General features: G+C 37.7%; 1 protein-coding gene across 1 annotated transcript in view; it reads right to left on the bottom strand.

Moving 5' to 3' along the window:
- The window catches only part of LOC105513303 (spermatogenesis-associated protein 16), a gene marked incomplete at its 3' end in the record, with an annotated part of 232,366 nt that overhangs the window by 82,457 nt on the left and 127,796 nt on the right, over window positions 1-22,113 (bottom strand). The window contains exon 4 of the mRNA XM_011944144.1: window positions 16,873-16,962. Within this exon, the coding sequence (XP_011799534.1) occupies window positions 16,873-16,962 (90 nt within the window). The remainder of the gene's footprint in view (window positions 1-16,872; window positions 16,963-22,113) is intronic.

Below are 22,113 nucleotides of genomic sequence, written 5' to 3'. Positions count from 1 at the left end.
AATGAGTACTTTACAGAAGAAGAAACACGATTGTCTAATAAATGTACTAAAAATGATCAGTAAATATACTTAATATGCTCATTAGTAATCAAGAAAATGAAAATGAGAACGATAATGAGGCAATGCCATTTCAAACTTGATGAAATGAAAAATACAAATAATTCTGACAATACCCCTGTCATCCTTTTATGCAAGAATTTGGGTCTTGACATATGCACAAATTCCAGATTTGCTGCTTATCAGCAGTGTAATCTTTGACAAGTCATTTAAACTCTAGCTTCAGTTTGCTCACCTACCAAATGCAAAACATAACTTCTCTGCAGAGTTATGAGAAACAAAGATAATACACACCAAGCATCTGACAAAGTTTGGCATAGAGCAAAGGGTCATTGATGATGGCTGCTCAAACTGACATAAATTGGGGTGACAGTCCAGGAACATAATGTTTATACCAGTGTTTCACTCAATAGAACTAATTCAGAGAGAATGTATTAAGGTTTTAAATATCATTCTTCAAAACTTGTATTAACAATGACAGCAGCAGCAGCAGCAATGATTAATTGAGGGCTTACAATGTTCCAGGCAGTGAGTTTAGTCTTTCATATTCACTATTTCATTTAATCCTTATGTTTACTTTGTAGTGCAGTATATATTATCTCTAGATATAGTATTATCTCCATTATGGATGAGGAAATTGAAAGTCAAAGAGCTTAATTTACTTGCCCAAAGTCACATATAGGATCATTTGCAACTCTGGGAGGAGAAAACAGGCCTCTCTTTACTATGATTCTCTAGTGTAGATGATTTCTCTTTAGCAGACTGATCCAGAAACAGAACTTTTCTCTTGTAAGCAATCTTCACAATTAGTGGCATCAAGATTAATTTATGTGCATAATAGTGTGATGAACTGAAGCCAGTATTTTTAAAAAAGAGTAAGAATTTCAGAGTTTGCTGTTAGAATTTCCAACCTAATCTTTGTCAGTGTTACTGTCTTTGACAGAAATGAAGGAAAGGAAAGAAGGGGAGTTGGAGTCGGAACCAGTTGACTGATACAGTCTTGCTCTACGTAATTTGAAGTTCCACCTTTTCATCTTGGGGGACTCCATGCTCTAACTCCTTTCAGGAATAATTGAAATATCACTCAGAATGAAGCAGGCTGCTAAAATTCATGGCATACCATATACAGAAAACAGCAACAACAACAACAGCCAGGCTCTTGCTTCCCCCTCTCCACTCCTTAAACCAGTCAGAGTCTTGACCCTTCATCTTTTATGTTAGCAGTGGGCTTTCCTTCCAAAAACATGGACTTGGGATAAGTTAGCATTTAATAGTCTTATGTCGTAATACCCCAGCTAAGTGATTACTCAACTTATTTGGGTTTCAAGGTTGGGAAACTCATTGTTTTTTGAGGTGGCTTCATTTGTCTTCAAAGAGCTGTAATTGTTAACAATAACAAAGACAATGACAATATTTCATTTTTAAAACTGAGAGTTTATGATGTGCCAAATACTGTGCTAAATGCTTTATATAAATTGTCTCATTTAATCCTCATAATAACCTCCATGACATAGATGCTATTATCATCTCTAATTTACAGATTAAAAACTTAGAGATTTAGATATATTTGTCATAATTTTAGCATTTGCAGCCTAAACAAATTCACTTGGCAACACTTAGGTATTAGAAAACAGCACAGAACTCTCCAACTTAAACCTCCACTCCTTTTGGCTAAATATCTCTATGCTTAATTGGTTCTTTACATTACATTTTTGTAGAAAATGTAGAATCAGGCCGGGTGCGGTAGCTCATGCCTGTATTCCCAGCACTTTGGGAGGCCAAGGCGGGTGGATCATGAGGTCTGGAGATCAAGACCATCCTGGCCAACATGGTGAAACCCTGTCTCTACTAAAACACACAAAAACTTCAACCAGGCGTGGTGGCACACACCTGTAGTCCCAGCTACTTGGGAGACTGAGGCAGGGGAATTGCTTGAACCCAGAAGGCGAAGGTTGCAGTGAGCTGAGATTGCACTACTGCACTCCAGCCTGGTGACAGAGCAAGACTCCGTCTCAAAAAAAAAAAAAAAAAAAAAGAACATGTAGAATTAGGAGGACATGTGATTGGAAGGGAGAAGGGACGAAAGAGATTTTTCTTTAATCACATTTAAAACATGACATTTTGGGGCCTCTCTGTGTTCCCTCTTTTGTAGTTTTTGTTGCCCTCACCTCTGACTTTTCTTTAAAATGCGAGGCTGGATCTAAGCAAAGAAAAAGTATCTTTCTTTGTACTCTGTCATAAGTTTTCTAGACCAATATTTGCAGAAAGTGCACACAACCCAAGAATTTGGCATGATAAATTATTTTAGAAATGTTTAGAGATAATGCAAATTCATAGCATATCATTCGAAAGAAAAAAATGGCAAAAATAATTATCATGATTAACATCAATGCAGGATGGAGAAATTAACAAAGTCAATCAATGTTTGTTTTTCACTAATGGGTTTCTAGATGTCCTTACCAACAGCCTGACTCTTTAAAAAGTGTTTTTCTATGTTTTTACAGAAAAAATATGTATCCTTGCTATTATTTACTTGTTATTTGGAACATGTTCAAAAGGCCATCTTTTCATAAGGTCACCTGTTTTTCTTTAACTGCCTGCTGTCACTGGAACATTAAAATTAGTATTTTTGTTATAAGATTATATGTTTAAAATTCTGTGATTTTAAATCCTTAAAACAGAAGAGATGACTATCAACTTGAAGTTTCACTATATTTTAACCTTCATCTATTTTCTCGAAATTACAAATAAAATACTTCTACTACTTACTGAAATATTGGATGAGCTGTAGTCTTAAAGTCAGATATTTGACCTAAGCTATGGCAAATGACTAAATCTGTCTTTTTTAATGTCAGTTTTAGATATCATACACCAAGACACAACATTTTTACAGTGCTTAGCATTCTTACAGCTTTATGATGTTTAGGGAACAGGAAAGCCACTTAATGGTGGAATTATCATGTCTATCTTCCAGTGCATAAATGTATGTTACAAAGATTAATGCTAGAACACACTAAACGGCCCTGACAATGGTGAAATGCCTCCAATAAAGAGAAAGCCCTTGCATATGGCCAGTTTAAGAATAAAAATTAGCCTGTAGAATTCATTTAATCTATTTGTAGGCATAAATGAGAATTTATTTTAACCAAAAAAATCCATGACGTATTTTTAGAATCTTCCATGATGAATGAATGCATCTTAGACTTCTAAGTGAATAAGAACTAAGTTAAACTCTCAGCACTACCATCATCTCTTCAGAACCACTTGTCTTGAGTCTACCTGTCAGAATATTCTCTTCCCTCGTGAGATACATAATAATCTCATTTAAAATCATAGAGTTCCCTGACACCAAAAAAGCTGACACAGTTTCTCCCTGCTTGCTGGTACAGTACTTCTCCTGAGTGACTACTTATCTACAGCAATGCTACTGTTTTATGTTAATAGATTTCTGAACACCTCAATTTATTTTTGGATCACTCTTTTCTTTGGCAGATTGTGATTTATACATGCATTATTTCCAGTAGGATTAAATTCAGTAAGCCAAGAAAAAAAAAAAAAGAAAAAAATATACTGCTGCTTGGCAAAAATGGAACAAGATATCTTGATAATCATTTATAGCACAGATCCTAAATGTTATACTAATTCTTGTTCAAAAATGGATACTTTAATGTGTCACATCTTAGGCTAGCAGATCGTTCATTTCTAAAGGAAATGCCTATTTTTAAGGCAATTGATGGTCTTTGAGGTTTTTACTGTACATTCAACACTATTCCTATCAAACTACAGTCTCCAGAGAGAAGTTTTCAAATATCTGAAACTCAGAGTGTCAAAATAAAACAAAAGCAATTGTAATCACTGATCAGTTAAAACAACAGCAATCACTAAGGATGGCCAAGAGCTTATGAGATGTTTTGAGAATGGCTTGTTAGTGAACCAGAGGGCGGGTTATGCTCACACGGGGGAATTATGCTAATCTCTGTGGAGCAAATTCTGAGAAGGGAATGGGAAATTCTGAAGAAGTGGACAGAGGTATAAAAACAAGAAGAAGGACAGGTGCAGAGGACGATAAGAGTGGCAGGCAGCTGATACGGTAAAACAGGAGTAAACAAAAAGACACTGTCAGAGGCCAAGAGTGAGAGAGGTGAAGCTGAGAATGAGCTCTGATTGAGAAAATTCTTAGTGTAGCAGTATGCAACTGATATAACTTAGTGGGATCTTACCAATTTGTTGTTTTTCTTAAATCCTGAAAGGCATGTGTAATATAAAATAGCTTTGAAATCCAGTGTCAGTGCATTATTTTAAAAAGGCTAAAGATAAGAACACTTTAGAATACCTATTATTATTATTTAATCTATTTCTCTTTTTTATTTTTTTTGAAACGGAGTCTCCCTCTGTTGCCCAGGCTGGAGTGCACTGGCCGGATCTCAGCTCACTGCAAGCTCTGCTTCTCGAGTTTACGCCATTCTCCTGCCTCAGCCTCCTGAGTAGCTGGGACTACAGGTGCCGGCCACCTCGCCCGGCTAGTTTTTTTTTTTTGTATTTTTTAGTAGAGACGGGGTTTCACCGGGTTAGCCAGGATGGTCTCGATCTCCTGACCTTGTGATCCACCCGTCTCGGCCTCCCAAAGTGCTGGGATTACAGGCTTGAGCCACCGCGCCCGGCCTATTTAATCTATTTCTCATAATAAACATGTTATATAATATTAAATAAGAGTATTACAAAATGAAAAGGAGAACAGACCAGATTTGTTGCAAATAGTGAATTCACCAAAGCTATTGAATTGAACGTGGTAAAATACATTTTTTTTTTTTTTTTAACAGCTGGCTTTGGACTAAAATGTTTCCCTAAATGATTTAGCACAAAATTTGACATGGGAAGGATTGCTCTTACTGGTGAAAGGAAGCTCAGCCTTTACCCTTAAGCTTTTACAATGTTTAGGGTAAAAGTTTGCTAAAAACATATTTTAAGAAATAATCTTATTGAATATATTCAACTGATATAAATACATTTTCTTATGTACATTTAGCATTTTTTATTTTAGCAACATTTGCTAAAAATATATTTAGTGATATTTTTGATTTCAGTGAATTTTCAAATTTTCGAAAGCAAAAGACATGGAATGTTTATTCTGTTGAGGGATTAAACTCCAGGATTCATTTACAACTAGAAGAGAGCTTTAATCCAGGTTGCAAATCTGATGCTGTGGCCCTCAGCCTTCCGTGGGCTCTTAGTTATTTATCAGATGGTAAATTTGCCGAATGACCAATCTGTCAAATTCATAAGCACATTTATTTACAAAAATTTGTTTGTTTTAACTCTTTAGAAAATTTATAGCAGTCCTACTAGATAGACTTGCAGGGAGCCAGGACTCCAGAGATCTGGGGCTTTCCATTTCTCTCTGTTCTTCAGTCTTCCACTCTGGGATTCGCAGCTCAGATTGTGCTACGCACTCACTGTTGATTTTCCCTATTTTGGCTTCTTTAGTTTCAGGAGATAAAGCAGAGAGCTGTTACAATTGTCTGATTAATATGAATTCTAGAAAATGATCTTAATTGTTTAAAATATATTCCATAAAATAGGTACATTTGATCACTCTGCAAAAACTGGGGAAAATTCTAAAAATAATAAGATATTAAAACCAGGAAATGACTTTTTTCCTTTGATCTTAGCCAAAGGGCCTAGAAGCAACAGAAAATGACTTTAAATTTTAAAAATAAATCTGTATAAATTTTTAAAATTCCAAATTAAAATTTTAATTGTATTCATAAGAAGAAAATAGTAATAAAATATATTAAAGAACAAGAGTCATAACTACACACACAAGAACATGTTAATGAGAATAAATCATTCCATGACTTTAGCTTTTGAAAATTTTCTAAAATTAAAAAAATTGCTAAACTTTTTAAAGCAATTTTTGCTAAAATAAAAAATTACTACGTGTACATAGGAAAATGTATTATATCAATTAAATATATTCAATAAGACTATCTCTTAAAGTAAGTTCTTAGCAAACTTCAAAATTCATGAATTCTGCAAATTGGTCATATGGTAAATTGATTCTAGTGAACTCATTCATTTAATAAATAAGACCACTTCAGCTTTCTTAAGATGATTCTGCACTTAAAAAAAAAACTGAAATAACTGGCAATATTTAAAAATCGAGGATTCTGGTTCAAGATGGTGGACTAGAAGCAGCTAGAGCCTGCGGCTCCTGGAGAGAAAACAGTGGAGAGAAAACACTAAGCTCTTCAAGTGCATCCTCCAGGAGACCATGTTGGAATTCACCAAGGAAGCAATAAACAACAGGACCCAAAAGAGAGAAGCAAAGCAGGATAGCCACCCACCTGGGATTGCTGCACAGCCAGAGGGACTGTCCTATCGTGAGGGAAAGGGTGATTGAATAAAAGCTCTTGGGGCATCCACAATTCCACCACAGGCCTTTGCGGTCCTGGCCATGGAAGAGCCCCTCTGACTCCCCAGGGTCTCCAGACATTCACAGAGAGCTGCCTGGAGACTGTGCAGAGGCACCACTCAAGCCCATGTGAAGCCCAGTGGGTCTTGGATCCCTGAGCACCCTAGAGCCAGCTACAGTAGCCCCACCAACAAGGGAGTCTAGGCTCTTCCGCATGCCCTTAGGATAGATGCAGCAGCCGCAGTGCTGAGGAGCAGACTACAGACCCCCACCTCTGCTGTTGCTCGCCAGGTAAGGCCCAGTGGCTTGGGCCTCCAGTGTGCACACTTGCCCGTGTTACTGGTCAAAGGCAGTTGTCCAGGTTCTTGGTGTTTTGAACAAAGAATTAGACAAAACGCACGGACAAAACAAGGCAGCAAAAGCAGAGATTTATTGTAAACGAAAGTACACCTCACAGGGCAGGAACCGGCTGGAATAAGCGGCTCAAGAGCCTCAGTTACAGAATTTCCTGGGGTTTAAATACCCTGTAGACATTTCCCTTTGGTTTACTATATGCAAATAAAGCTCCGTGACCAGTCTGATTCGTTGTGGGAGGGGACCACTCCAAGTGATGAGTAGGCCCATGACCAGTCTGATTGGTTGTGGCAGGGGACCAATCAGAGGTACTTTCATTTTTCCACTGCCACGCAGGAAAAGGAGGGGTTAAAAAGGGAATAGCCTCTGATACTCAGCATGAGTCCACAGTAGGTTCCTTGCATCCAGACCCTATTCTCCTGCCTCACCTGAGCACTCTGGTTGGTTGCAGCTCTGAGTTTCTCTGGGACATAAGGGACAGACCTACTGTGATTGCCAATGCCATTGTGCCCTCCTCTGTTGCTGCCAGGATGGGAGGGAACAAAGAGCCTGAGCTCTTTTGCAAGACTCCATCAGAGAGGAGGACAGGCTGCTTTCCCTGAGAGTCCCTGCCCTACGTTGCTCTCTGTTACAAAGCCCACTGATTTGGGCTCCCAGCATAGCTGCCCCACCTGGCCTGACCACTCTGGCACATTTCGGCTTGTGTGTGTGTGTTTTTTATTTTTTTGTGGTGGGGCTCCCAGAGGTAACTGACAGGCCCTCTGCCATTGCTGCTGCCATTGCTACTGCCCTGCTGCCCCCAGGCTGGAGAGGGAACAGAAAGCCTGAGTGCTTTCCTGCCTCTTGCACGCCGCAACTGCCCTGCAGAGAGACAGCCAGAGTGCTTTTCACTTGACTCCCTGTCCCTTTCCAAGCGGGGCTTAGGGTCTTCTGGCTTCCAGTGCACCCACCCAGCGCGGGCCTGGGCATTTCAATGGTGGCCCAAAGTACTTCTGAAAATCTTACCCCACAGGCCTGTGATCTCCGTTGGGGTCCTACCACCTAAGCAACTCTGCTTGCCCTCACCTGAGAGTTCAGTGAGTGACCTGAAGACAAGGCTGGCCCTCCCCATTACAGCCAGCACCTGAATCCTTAAAACCAGACTCCCCTAGACAGACCAATATCGAGTTCCAAAGTTGAATCAGTAATAAAAAACCTACCAACCAAAAAAATACCTGGACCAAATGGATTCACACCCAAATTCTACCAAACATACAAAGAAGAGCTGGTACTAATATTACTAAAACTATTCCAAAAAAATCAAGGAGGAGGGACTTCTCTCTAAGTTATTCTACAAAACCAGCATCACCCTGAAACCAACATCTGGCAAAGACACAACGAAAAAATAAAACTACAGGCACAAAATCAGCGAAATACTAGCAAACTGAATCCAGCAGCACATCAAAAAGTTAATTCACCATGATAAAGTAAGCTTCATTCCTGGGGTGCAAGGTTGATTCAACATACATGAATCAATAAATGTGATTCATCACATAAGCAGAATTAAAAACAAAAACCATATGATTATCTAAATAGACACAGAAAAAGCTTCCAACAAAATCCAACATTCCCTTCATGGCAAAAACCCTCAACAAACTAGGCATTGAAGAAACATACATCAAAATAATAAAAGCCATCTAGGACAAACTTAGAGCCAACATCATACTTATGAGGTCGGGTGCATTCAGGTGGTATGGCCGTAGACCAGCCAGCAACCTACTAAATGGGCAAAAACTGGAAGCATTCTCCTCAATAAAAGGAAGAAACAAGTATGCCCGCTCCTATTCAACATCGTATTGCAAGTCCTAGCTGGCAAACTTAGGCAAGAGAAAGAAATAAAAAGCATACAAATAGGAAACAAAGAAGTCAGATGATCTCTTTTCACAGACAATATGATTCGATGCTAGAAGGCTGCCAAAAGGCCCCTAGGACTGATAAATGACTTCAGTAAAGTTTCAGGATACAAAATAAGTGTACAAAAATCAGTAGCATTTTGTTTTCCTTTTTATTTATTTATTGATGTTTTTAGAGACAGAGTCTCACTTGGAGACAGAGTCTGAACTCTAGGATGGAGTGCAGTGGCATGATCATAGTTCACTCCAGCCTTGAACTCCTGAGCTTAAGCTATCTTCCTGCCTCCATCTACTGAGTAGCTAGTACTACACATGTGTGCCACCATGCCCAGCTAATTGAAAAAGAAAAGTTTGTTTTTTCTTTAGAAACAGAGTCTTGCTGTGTTGCCCAGGTGAGTCTCAAACTCCTGGCCTTGAGTGATCCTTTCATTTTGGCCTCTAAAAATTCTGGGAGTACAGACATGAGCCACCATGCCTGGCATTTTTATAGACCAATAATGTTCAAGCTGAGAGTCAAATCAAGAATGCAGTCTCATTTACAATAGCCACACATACAAAAATGAAATACCTAGGAACACAGCTAACTAAGGAGATGAAAGGAGAACTATAAAACACTACTGAGATAAATCATAGATGACACAAATAAATGGAAACACATGCCAGGCTAATGGATTTGCAGAATAAATATCATTAAAATGGCCATACTGCCCAAAGCAATCTACAGATTCAACACTATTCCTATCAAACTACCAATGTCAATTTTTAAAGCATTGGAAAAAAAATTCTAAAATTCATATGAAAACAAGAAAGAGCCCAAATAGCCAAAGTAATCCTAAGCAAAAAGAACAAAGCTGGAAGCATCACATTACCTGACTTCAGACTATACCATGAGGCCACAGTAACCAAAACAGCATAGTACTGGTACAAAAACACATAGAGACCTACAGAACCAAATAGAGAATCCAGAAATAAAGCTGCACCCCTAACACCATCTGATCTTTGACAAAGTCAACAAAAATAAGGAATGGGGAAAGGACTTCATATTCAGTAAATGATGCTAGGACAGCTGGCTAGCCATATGCAGAAGAATGAAACTGGACCACTACCTTTTACCATACACAAAAGTTAACTCAAGATGGATTAAAGATTTAAATATAAAACCTCAAACTACAAAAATCTTGGAGGAAAATCTAGGATATACCTACAATTCTAGACAATGGCCTTGGCAAAGAGTTTCTGGCAGTGTCCTCAAAATATAATAATTGACAAGTAGGGCCTAATTAAACTGAAGAGCTTCTGCACAGCAAAAGAAACCATCAACAGTGTAAACAGGTAACCTACAAAATGGGAGCAAATATTTGCCAATTAAGCATCTGACAAGGTCTAATATCCAGAATCTCTAAGGAACTTAAGCAAAAAGCAAGCAAACAACAACAAAATACCCCATTAAAAATTAGGTAAGGAACATGAACAGACACTTCTCAAAGGAAGACATACAAATGGCTAACAAATATTTAAAGAAAAGCTCAACATAGCTAATAATCAGAGAGATGCAAATCACAACCACAATGAGATGCCATTTCACATCAGTTGGAATAGTTGTTACTAAAAAGTCAAAAAATAATAGATGCTAGTGAGGCTGTGGAGAAAAGAGAATATTTATACACTCTTGGTGGGAATGTAAATTAGTTCAGCCATTGTTGAAAGCGGTTTGGAGACTTCTCAAAGTGTTGTGGAATCAGGAGGACCAGAGAGAGACCTTGGAGTGTATACAGGAGGATATCTTTATTATTGAGTGCACTCAGACCCAGCAGACTTAATGTCCAAGACTGGGTCCAGAACAAAGCCAGCACTTGACTTTTATATACACTTCACAAAAGGGGGTGGGCTAGCTTGAAGCAAGCTTAAAGTGGCCTGAAGGCAGGGATACAGAGGCAGGACAAAGACAGTTAATCAAATTGTAACAGGTTCATAACTCAAGATTGCACATGTCTGTTGCTATGCAACCCAGATGTCCATTATCTAGGTTTGCCTAGGCACAGGCTTATCCCATAACCTTCACTATGGCGCTCAGGTAGCTGTAACTCAGGCCTGCTCAGAGGCTCATGACCTTCATTCTACTGCTTAAATAAAACAGAATACTTGAAGTCACTAGTTACAGAGAACAGGAATCTATAAACTCATTCCATAAAACAAAGGAAAGTTTGTTTTTCTTCTCCCTATGTTGAAGGAGTGCCAGGAGAGTCTCCAGAGCATGTTAGATAGTATTACCAAGACTTTTCCTGGGTCTGGGCTGTGCCTGTTGCTGCCTCTGGGACAAGTCAGCCTAATACAGGAAAGCTTATTTCTCTTTCTTTTTAATTTTTTTTTCTGTTTAATTTCCTGCCTCAAAAGAACTTAAAACAGAGCCACTATTCAACTCAGCAATCCCATTTCTCAGTGTATACCCAAAGGAAAACAAACCATTCTACCAAAAAGACACATACACTTGTATGTTCATTATAGCACTATCCACAATAGTAAAGACATGGACTTAACCTTGATGTTCAATAGCAGTGGATTGGATAAAGAACATGTGGTACATATACATCATGGACTATTACCTAGCCATAGAAAGAATGAAACCATGTTCTATGCAGCAACATGGATGCTGCTGGAGGCCATTATCCTAAGTGTAAATTAACATAGGAATAGAAAACCAAGTACTGCATGTTCTCACTTATAAGTAGGAGCTAAACTTTGGGTACTTATGAACATAAAGATGGAAACAATAAACATTGGGTACTGCTAAAGTGGGGAGAGAGGGAGGGGAGTAAGGGTGGAAAAACTACCAACTGGGTACTATGCTCACTACCTGGGTAACAGGGCCATTTATATCCCAAACCTCAGTGTCATGCAATATACCCATGTAATAAACCTGTACATGTATCCCATGAATCTAAAATGAAAGTTGAAAATATTTAAAAAGTAAATAAATTTCTTGGAATGCTCTGAAGTTATATTAGTATTATCTCTTGAAGACTCAAAAAAATCTGCAAAGTTGAACCGACATTCCCATAGAGCAACATTAGTTGGACTTGAGTGATGGCCACTCTCTTTGGAAGGGCCTGTGGTAGGGTGATGATACTGCCGGTGTGCTTGTGAAAGTCCTGGTTTATACCTGTTTCCCTGGTGGAATTCTTAATAGTGTCCACTTTGACTGTCGTAGGTATCTAGTTTGAAAGATTAACTTTTTGGTCACTTTAGTGAGTGGTCTCTAGTTCACTGTAGTTCATAGAACATATTTTATCTTTCAATTGGTCTGATACACACATCATCTACCTGGGCTTTATAAGCATTTGAATGTGTTATTCCTGTTTTCGTATCCCTTATCTAGCCCATGCATGTAGAGATACACAGAAAATTTGTTTCTCTCTTTTCTTTTTTTTTGAGACAGAGTTTTGCTCTTGTCATCCAGGCTGCAGTGCAATTGTGTGATCTCCACTCACTGCAACCTCTGCCTCCTGGGTTCAAGCGATTCTCCAGCTTCAACCTCCTGAATAGCTGGGATTACAGGTGCCTGCCAGCATGCCCGGCTAATTTTCGTATTTTTATTTTTAGTAGAGATAGGGTTTCACCATGTTGGCCAGGCTGCTCTCAAACTCATGGCCTCAGGTGATCCGCCCACCTCGGCCTTCCAAAGTGCTGGGATTACAAGCTTAAGCCACTGCACCCGGCAGAAAATTCTTTATCAATGATGCATTAAAAAGACTTTGTTGCATCTTTTCTTTAGTTTTACCTTCTGTATGCTGCCTCTTACACAATGTGGTTTTAAATAAAGACCCTGTGCAATGTTATATGGTTTTTGCCTATGTATTTTCAGTTTAGAAGTCATCATGCTATCCCATAATCTTCACTACTATGAGCACACTTCTCATATTTATCTTTCAATCAGGGTCTTACAAAGAATTTTATGGCCGGACGTGGTGGCTCACGCCTGTAATCCCAGCACTTTGGGAGGCCGAGACGGGCGGATCACGAGGTCTGGAGATGGAGACCATCCTGGCAAACACGGTGAAACCCCGCCTCTACTAAAAATACAAAAAATTAGCCGGACGTGGTGGCAGGCGCCTGTAGTCCCAGCTACTCGGGAGGCTGAGGCAGGAGAATGGCGTGAACCTGGGAGGTGGAGGTGCAGTGAGCCGAGATCACGCCACTGCACTCCAGTCTGGGAGGCACAGCGAGACTCCGTCTCAAAAAAAAAAAAAAAAAAAAGAATTTTATATAATATCTTATTGATATAGCTGAATGGTTATCAACCACATATTACCACAGACTCAAAAACCTGCTGATTTAATTCACAACCCCCTAACTGGTGCTTGGCATATTTTAGACCATGTGCTAGTCATTGAGCACAAAGAGATAAAGGCACCATAATATTTGTATTGTCAAAAGTCATTAGTTGTCTTCACAAAACAGTCTTGGCTTTTCTTTGATTTTATGTCTTTGAATATTTTCTGCTCATGAAAGTAGTCCCAAACGGGCTGTGTGTATGTGTGTGTGTGTGTGTGTGTAAGTATGAGTGTTGGGGGAGGAGCGGCAGATTTGAGTGATGACATTCATTCTATGTCAACACAGAGTTTTTTGTATGCATTGAAACAGAAAGATGTTAAAAAGCTTTGCAAGTTTCTATTTTAGCTGAGGCTTCACAAGGTGGCTTGTTTTTGGGAATGGCGGTTAGAGCTATGTTAACTTAGTTTGTGGTCTGAAAATGTGATTTCATCAATTTAAGCAGTGCCAGCCATCTCCGCAAAGTGACTAGCATCCCTGTGGACCCTAAACCGTAATAAAATATCTCCATTTTTGTTCGATTTCTATCATTTATGTATTCTTACACTTTCTTCTGGTAGAATGTTACTGAAAGGATATTGACCTGTAAAATAAAAGAATCTGTCCATTGTAAACCTGTTATCTTCCCTCCAACCACAGGGAGTAGCATTTTCTCCAGACTCTCTTGTTGAGAGTGTGGGCTTTTTAAATGAGGCTGTTCTGGGAATCACTCTGGCCTATTTACTAGAAATCCCTTCATGGGTAAAGGTGGTTAGGCTCAGCAAACCTAAGACATTCTGATTTCCAGGGACTGGTTATATACATCCTTATCATGGATAAGATATGGGCTGATGCATTTTTTTTGAATTACGGTTTTAGGATCTCCTAAATCACATAATAATGGCATTTTTTTTTCATATGTGGTAGGTGCCTCTCAATGCGAGAAACATGACTGCTTAGCATCCTACAGGAAATAACCTTGTTGTGTTGTCTTTACCAATGGATTTTAACATAAAATACTTGTAAGAGGCCTGAATAGAGGCCTTGTAAGAGGCCTGATAGATTGATTGATAAACATAAATGCTGTAGGCCAGGTGCAGTGTTGCATCTCTGCAGTCCCATTGCTTTGTGAGGCTGATGTGAGCGATCCCCTGAGGTCAGGAGTTTGAGACCAGCCTGGCCAACACGGTGAAACGAAACCCCATCTCGACGGAAAATATGAAAATTAGCTGAGTATGGTGGTGTGTGCCTATAGACCCGGCTGCTCAGGAGGCTGAGGCAGGAGAATTGCTTGAACTTGAGAGGTGGATGTTACAGTGAGTGTTGAGATTGTGCCACTACAGTCCTGCCTGGGCAGCAGAACTGTCTCAATAAAATAGAATAAAATAAAATAAAATAAAAAGCTGTATATATTGCTTTATATATGTTGATTTACATTAGATATCTAGCTCTAAGATACACTATGATATTTATGTTCACAGTTCATAACATCCTTTCTTTGGGGGAATGACCTTATACTGTATATTGAAGGCTATAATTGCTGAAGAAACCAAGATGAAAAATACTTGTACCTGACAGTAATTGTATTGCTTCTCTATGGAAACTCCACACCAGCATAACTAAGAATTATCAGGAATTTTCTCAAGAAGCATTATCAGGTCAGTCATCAAATGATATTAAGCAGATATGCCTATTTCACTGCAGATATACTTAATTCAATATACATGAGAAAGGCAGTGGAATATTCTGTGCCAATTTCACAGGGCAAATATTGACAAATTCCAAATTTTTAAGTTCTTGTTGTTTGTTTTGGGATCCATGAAGAATTTATGTCACTACTTTGGCTCCAACAGGCTTGATACAATTATGTTATAGCCAATGGTATGCTGGTAACCTGGCCCTCCCAAAGTAAAAAAACAAACAAAACCTGGATTTGTAGCATTTGCAATTTCAGTAGTGTAGCTTCTCCCAGCATTGCTAGTTTCTCCTACAGTTTAGCAATTAGCTCGTTCAAAATTCCTGAATATTTAACAATTTGATCTTTAGAGTCTGTATAAGCACACCACTAGCACTGTTTCACTAGTTGAAATCTAGTTCTGAAATTGTATCTAGCCTTCCATTGATCTTTCAATTGGATTCAAGATGTATTAATAAACCACCTGTTAATGGAGCCTATTTTGCAGATGGCTGTTACCTGCTAGTGTTGAACTTATTAGCTTCATTTGTAGCTAGTGACCTTTATTAAAACCTGTTTATTTAAATGTGAAACAGAAGGACACTTATTATCATCTCTTAGATTCTCTCTCATTCATACAGCTAGGAAATGTGTGTGGGCAAAAAGTGAGCCACCGAGGCACTTCAGTGGAGTAAATAAAAAGTAGGAAGAAGTAATATGTGAGTACCTTAGATAAAGCACATTGGAGAAATAGTAGAGGGGGAAATGCACAAAAAAAGAGAGTGATAAAGACCTTTTAAAAACTGTTCAAAGTGGGCCTTCACACAGGTAAGAAGATGTGGCATACTGGTTATTTGACTGCAAAGTGAGAGCAGTTGAGATGAACTCTGCTTTCCATATCTATTTAATTGAATTTAGGCAACTCCTGGGAACATCTTACAAACACGGAATTCATGTAAACCTCACAGTGTCAATTTTTTTTTTGAGATGGAGTTTCGCTCTTGTTGCCCAGGCTGGAGTGCAATGGCGCGCTCTCAGCTCACTGCAACCTCCACCTTCTGAGTTCAAAAGATTGTCCTACCTCAGCCTCCCGAGTAGCTGGGATTACAGGCATGTAATCCCACGTCAGGCTAATTTTTTGTATTTTTAGTAGAGACAGGGCTTCTCCATGTTGGTCAGGCTGGTCTCAAACTCCCAACCTCAGGTGATCCACCTGCCTTGGCCTCCCAAAGTGCTGGGATTACAGGCATGACACAGTGTCAATTTTATGAAGCCATTTTATTATACACTCAAACTCTTGCTTCCAATGTCAAAGATATTATTATTTACAAACGTTCTAGACAGTAGTCACTAGCAACCTAGGCACTGCATCTCGATTCCTGCAGATTTATCCTTAGAATTTGTGCTTGGAGTAAATCTAGAAACCAACCACATTTTCCTGCTAGATTCCTAGGGTAGTAAAGTGGATGAGGAAGAAATAGCAGGCACCTCTACATTAGGAAATAAGGAAAATTATTTGAGAGAGCTCATGGAGAGGAAGAGGAGTCTTGTGAGCTAATCCAGGAAGGAAAAAATCTGGGTTGTCACAGGTGATAAGGAATTCTGAGTGTAGCATTGAGGCTGTTGCACAACTCTTATAATCATTTGCCACAGTCTAAGTTCTGGGATGCAAATATTAGGGGAAGCTTCACTAGCTTTTTAAAAAAATACACTGGGGTCCAAGAAAAAAATACTTTAGGACATCTCTAGCAACCTTGGTGTTATTTAACTGATGCCACCTTCTGCAGAAATGGGTTTCTGGGATCCTTTCTCATGATTGGATTTCCTCTCCAGTGCTCAAGAGATAGTTATAGAAGTGTATTATTACAGTCTAGACCAGAACATACATGACAGCAAGAGGTCAAGCGCATTTCTATTACTTTGGGCAAGTTTTTCCATCATTGTCAGTGACCTCATGGCTGAGAAGTTTGTATTTTAAGAGCTATGAACATGGAATAGCTTTAATTAAAGAGAAAGATAGTCAATAATTGCTGGTTTGACGTTGACAGACAATAATTTGGATAAAATCATATTCCATGAGAGAAATGGAGAGTTCTGTTATACTATTACCAGAATTTGAGAATAAAATTAATTTAACTTGAAATCAATCCTCACAAAAGTTAAAACAAACATACCGAGCAGCCTCTGAATATCTCTCCAGACATCTAAACACTGTCGCTTGACGAAGATGATTCCGGAAATAGGCTGGGTTTAAAACAATACTTCTGTAAAAAGGTAAAAGAAATGCAAATGTTATTTGGGTTTTAAAAGACAATTACTACAAGTGCATTGGAATGAAATCACAGGCATTCCATTTTATACACTATGTGTTTTTAAAGATACTAGTGAAATGAGCCCTTCCCCCTGCCCCCTTCGCCCCCAATATTTGGCAGTTAAGACAAACAAGCATTATTGAAAAACTACTTAAGTTTGCATTATAAAAGAAATTTTATTTATGGGACTGGATATTTTTACAGATATGACAATGGCAAATAATTTGAATTCAATTTATGTTACATATAAGACATGGTGCTATTTTGTTTTTAAATGAATTTTTATTTTAATAAATCAGGGAAAAAGCAGGTTATTTATGGTATGTCTACTTTTACTGAAGAAGGAGGTTGTTAGTTGCTGAATTTCAGTTTAAAAAAAAAAAGGAACTGGAGGCTGGGTGCAGTGGCTCATGCCTGTAATCCCAGCACTTTGGGAGGCCGAGGCAGGCAGATCATCCAAGGTCAGGAGTTCAAGACCAGTTTGGCCAACATGGTGAAACCCCATCTCTACTAAAAATACAAAAATTAGCCAGGCATGGTGGCAGGCACCTGTAATCTCAGCTACTTGGGAGGCTGAAGCAGGAGAATCGCTTGAACCCAGAAGGCAGAGGTTGCAGTGAGCGAGATTGCACCACTGCACTCTAGCCTGGGGGACAAGAGCGAGACTTCATCTCAAAAAAAAGGAAGTGGAATTTGGGTGACATGTTCATTTGAATTCCATAACTGGTTCTGTGTCTTCTTCCAGCTGGGTGTAAGAGAAGACCTGTACCATTGGTTAAAGGATCTAGTCTTGGTCTTGACTCTTTTGTTAAGGCCTTTCCTCCCTTTGGACCTCTGTTTTTTCTTGACTGAAATGACAAGACTTGACTTGTAGATAAGATGAACTAACTGTCCTTACCTGTTAATTCTTCCATCATCTCACAGAGTTCTGGAATCTCAATCCAAACCTAGATGTGAAATGATCACCCTAGCTGCCTTCTTCTCCTAGAGATAAAGGGGTAGACCTTTCACTTCCTTGCTTCATTGAGAGCCTATTATGGGTAGGTGTTGTTTAAAGTTTTTGATATAACAGGGTCAACTAGCTGGATGCAGTCCATGCCCTATCACCAAATGGGGACCCAGCCATTAGTGAAAGTTCGAAATGTAGCTTCTACTGTATTTATCAATGTGGGCTACAGAATGTTACAGAACCAACACATGATTATTCAGCAACATTTTGTGAGCCTGTTTTTACAAGTTGATGGGAATCATTTGGAATTAGTTCATTATTAAAGTAAGTGGCTCTTAACCTTTTTTTTTTTTGAGAGCCATACAGCGCTTTCGGGAACCAGATAAAAAGTCTGAACCTATGTCCAGAAAAATGTGCATAATCATAATTGCCCAAATTTAGGAAACTCGTGTGACCTCTCAGGGCTCTTCAGGTATTCCACATTAAAAACATGCAGACAAAAATAATTCCATTCCCAGAAACATTGCATATAAAAAGAATAAAGTAGAAAAAAAATCTATCTGGCTTATGGATAATCATAGAATTGTATGATGATGAGATGGATCGATTGTATAAATTAGCTCACTGCAAACACAAATGAGCAGAAAGTAGAGGAAAAGGGAACTTTCTAAAATCATGCATAACTAGTTAAAGAGCTGTCTTAAGTTTACTGGTTCTACATGTCTAGCCACATAGCATTGTATTATACCACACTGCCTTTCCTATGGTGATTTCTGAATTAGAAGGGTCTTAGTTAATGAGGTTTTACGGTACTCTATGACAAGGATTTTTGCAAATGAATATGTTAATCCCTCCAGAACACAGATTGTTTGCTTTGGTGTATTCTGATTAAAATGTTGGAAATTTTAAAACGATCACATGGGTTCATTTAATATCAAGACAACATCAATACTATAATACTAATATCAAAACTATAATACTAATACTTACCATGAATACTTTTTATTACTTCAGAAAAAGAGAATGTTTGAAAATCATGTTTATATATTTTGTTCCTACAGAAGCAATTTTGTAAAGGTAAGTCAGAGTAGCTGTAGCAAGGTGCTGTCCAGGGACTGGGTTTTCTGATTCTGACAATTTTCTTCCACATGCTAGCTAATTCTCTCCTATTACTTTATTTATTTATTTCTTCCACAAGCCTATGAGGTGTACTCCCCTATTACTTTGTTCACTCATGCATATTTAGTTAGCATCTACAAATTTGATGGGACAAAATCCTTACTGAATGGATGTTTCCAGTCTTTGGCCTCTCTTTGCCTATGATGCAATGCTTTCGCTTTGCTGAGCTATCCTCCAAGAATCTTGCTCTGTCAGACAAGTTCTTCTGACAAAAGTAGATTAGATTGGAGAGAAGGATGAGGTGTGATGGGAAGGAGGGGTAGTGAAGAAAGAGCTTACCAAAAGAGAGAGAGGAGAGAAGGGAGAAGGCATCACACTTGCTTTGGATGTAGGCAGAGAAGATTTTTGTGAGTGGTGAGGGCTAGTGAGGTTGACACTGTTGGAACCATTACAGTGTGATTTATAAGAAGATTGGAATTTTTAAAAAATTGCTTGTAATTATAAGTCCTCTGTATGGTGTTGAAGAAATGCAAGTAGAGGATATGAGTTTAAAAATCACTATTGCTAGACGGGACTAGGTTCTTTTAACCATAACACCACTCTGCCCTAAACCACGTGATTCGTGGCTTCATAAGAGGAACCCAAGGAAGACCCAGATTCAGTCTCTACCCTGAAAGTGTAATTAAAAAAGAATATTTGGTGATTTGAGATGAAATATTTTATTTGGCAATTTATTATTTTTGACTTTTATAATTATTGCAGTATTCACTGTGTGCTTATCGTATGCACCTGTTAGATATTTGGCAAGGAAATGCTAGAGGCAGTTGTAAAGCCTAGCTTTTATACTTTTATTAATTTATTGATGCTTTCTAAAATGACATACCCTTTTAAAGATATATTTTACGTCATGTGCAACTTGTAGGGGAAATGATCTGTCTTTTGAAAAGTTCTTAATCATTTGTCATTTGATGCCATTTGGAAAACTGCAGGAGGCAGCCTGTGACCAAAATGGACAATCTCACTGCAGTTACAGTGGAAAACAAAACAACAACAACAAAAAAATTACAATTGTAATCAGAGAACAATCTCAGAGCTGATTGGTCTGATTTTATCACAGAGGAAAAACTGATTTAGCTATGCTGATAGGGCTTTTGGTAAAAAAGAAGAACCACGTTAGAGACTAACTAAATGATAGATGTCACTGAATTTTAGTCAAAAGAAAAAGAGTCAGTAATGGGCAATGATTGCTTACTCCATTGATTCACCCCATTCTAAAACAATGGGATCCTGTAAAATAATACATATTATAATAGATGAAAGCTTATTTTTAAAACAAATTTGTTACCTGTGGTAAATCTTGTGCTTTTTATGATTTCTACTTGTGGATACTTTAAAATTTATCTCTTATATTACAGTTCACATGATTTGATGTACGTGTGTGTGTGTGTGGCCGGGGGTGGGGAGGTATTTTATTAAGTCCTAAATTTGTATAGTGATGAGGCTGGAATATAAGTCTATTTTGGTAATCATCTCAGGTTTCCCAATTCACTTGATAAGTAATCCATCCTTCTGTCATGATCTGATATGCCATCTTTATTATATACTAAGTTCGTATGTACACTTGGGTCTACAGCTGGGCTTTGTAGCCCATGCTTTTGACCTGAATAATTCTGTGACAGAAAATGTCCTAATTATCTTTATTTTATGATAGATTTTTAATTTCCAGAAGGGAAACAACTGCCTAATGTCCTCTTTGTGAATACATTTGTTAGTTAATATGGCATATTTATTCTTCCTGTTGAACTTTAAAATTTTTATTTCTTCTAGCTACAAAAACATCATTTGGTGATTTTTATTGGTATTAAACTAAAGGCATTAGATTAAAATTTAGGAAGAATAGACATTTTTATATTATTGTCTTCCCCTCCAGGAATGTGGCATTTCTCTTCTTTATTCAAATATTCTTTTGTGTCTCCCAGTAATATTTTAAACCTTTTTTTAAGATAGAAGTTTTACTAATTTCTTGTAATATTTTAACTTTTTTTAAAATAGAAGTTTTACTAATTTTTTGTTAATTCTTAAGTTTAAAAATTCTGTATGAGAATATATGTCAATATGTCTATATTCACAAATCTATGTATATATACACATACATATTTGCATATATATTCTCATGTAGAATTTTAAAGCTTAAGAGTTATATAAAATGTATAGAATAAATATACATATTACTGTGAGTATAATCAGCATCAGGACCTGGGAGTTTACTAAAAATGTGAAATCTTGATTCCTACCTCAAACTTACTGAATCACATTTTAACAAGATTGTTAATTGATCTGTATGCAGATTAAGGTTTGAGAAACACTACATGTATGCACAATAGGTATGGGATTTTTTCTATTATATTTTCCAAACTCTTATTGATAGCATAGCATTTAAACATGTATTTTAAAAAATATTTATTTTGTATCCTTATAACTTAATATTGCAATAATTCAATTTTATTTACATCATCTGCAAATAATGATGTTTGGTTACTGCTTTTCAATATTTACAACTTTTTTTTTTCTTACTACATAGGCTAAATTTTTCAGTAAAAGAATTTAGATAAGTAAGGTGAGCTAAGGGTGTTTCAATATTTCATTGATAATTATTATTATCAATCAATTTAAGAAAAAAAGATGTATCATTCTATGCATTATTTTCCAAGAGTTACCAGAAGTAAATAATTTTTAAAAATATTCTTTGAATCTATCAAAATGATCTTGTGGACTTTCCTTTGATCTTTTGTATTGATGGATTAGGTTAATTGGTGATTCAAAAAAAGTATTAAAATTAATACAGAATATTAAAGCCAAGGATTGAGAAAGTGAATAATAAAATAAAACAAAACTACATCCAGGATAGGAAGTGAACAATATAAAAATTCATTTAAAAAATAATACTATGATTTTTATGAAATAGTATACTAGGCCGGGCGCGGTGGCTCAAGCCTGTAATCCCAGCACTTTGGGAGGCCGAGACGGGCGGATCA

Source organism: Colobus angolensis, unplaced genomic scaffold (genome assembly GCF_000951035.1).
Source record: "Colobus angolensis palliatus isolate OR3802 unplaced genomic scaffold, Cang.pa_1.0 Scaffold228, whole genome shotgun sequence".
Classification (NCBI taxonomy): domain Eukaryota; kingdom Metazoa; phylum Chordata; class Mammalia; order Primates; family Cercopithecidae; genus Colobus; species Colobus angolensis.
The sequence above is the reverse complement of the archived record's forward strand: the minus strand, read 5'-3'. Positions and strand labels throughout refer to the sequence as shown.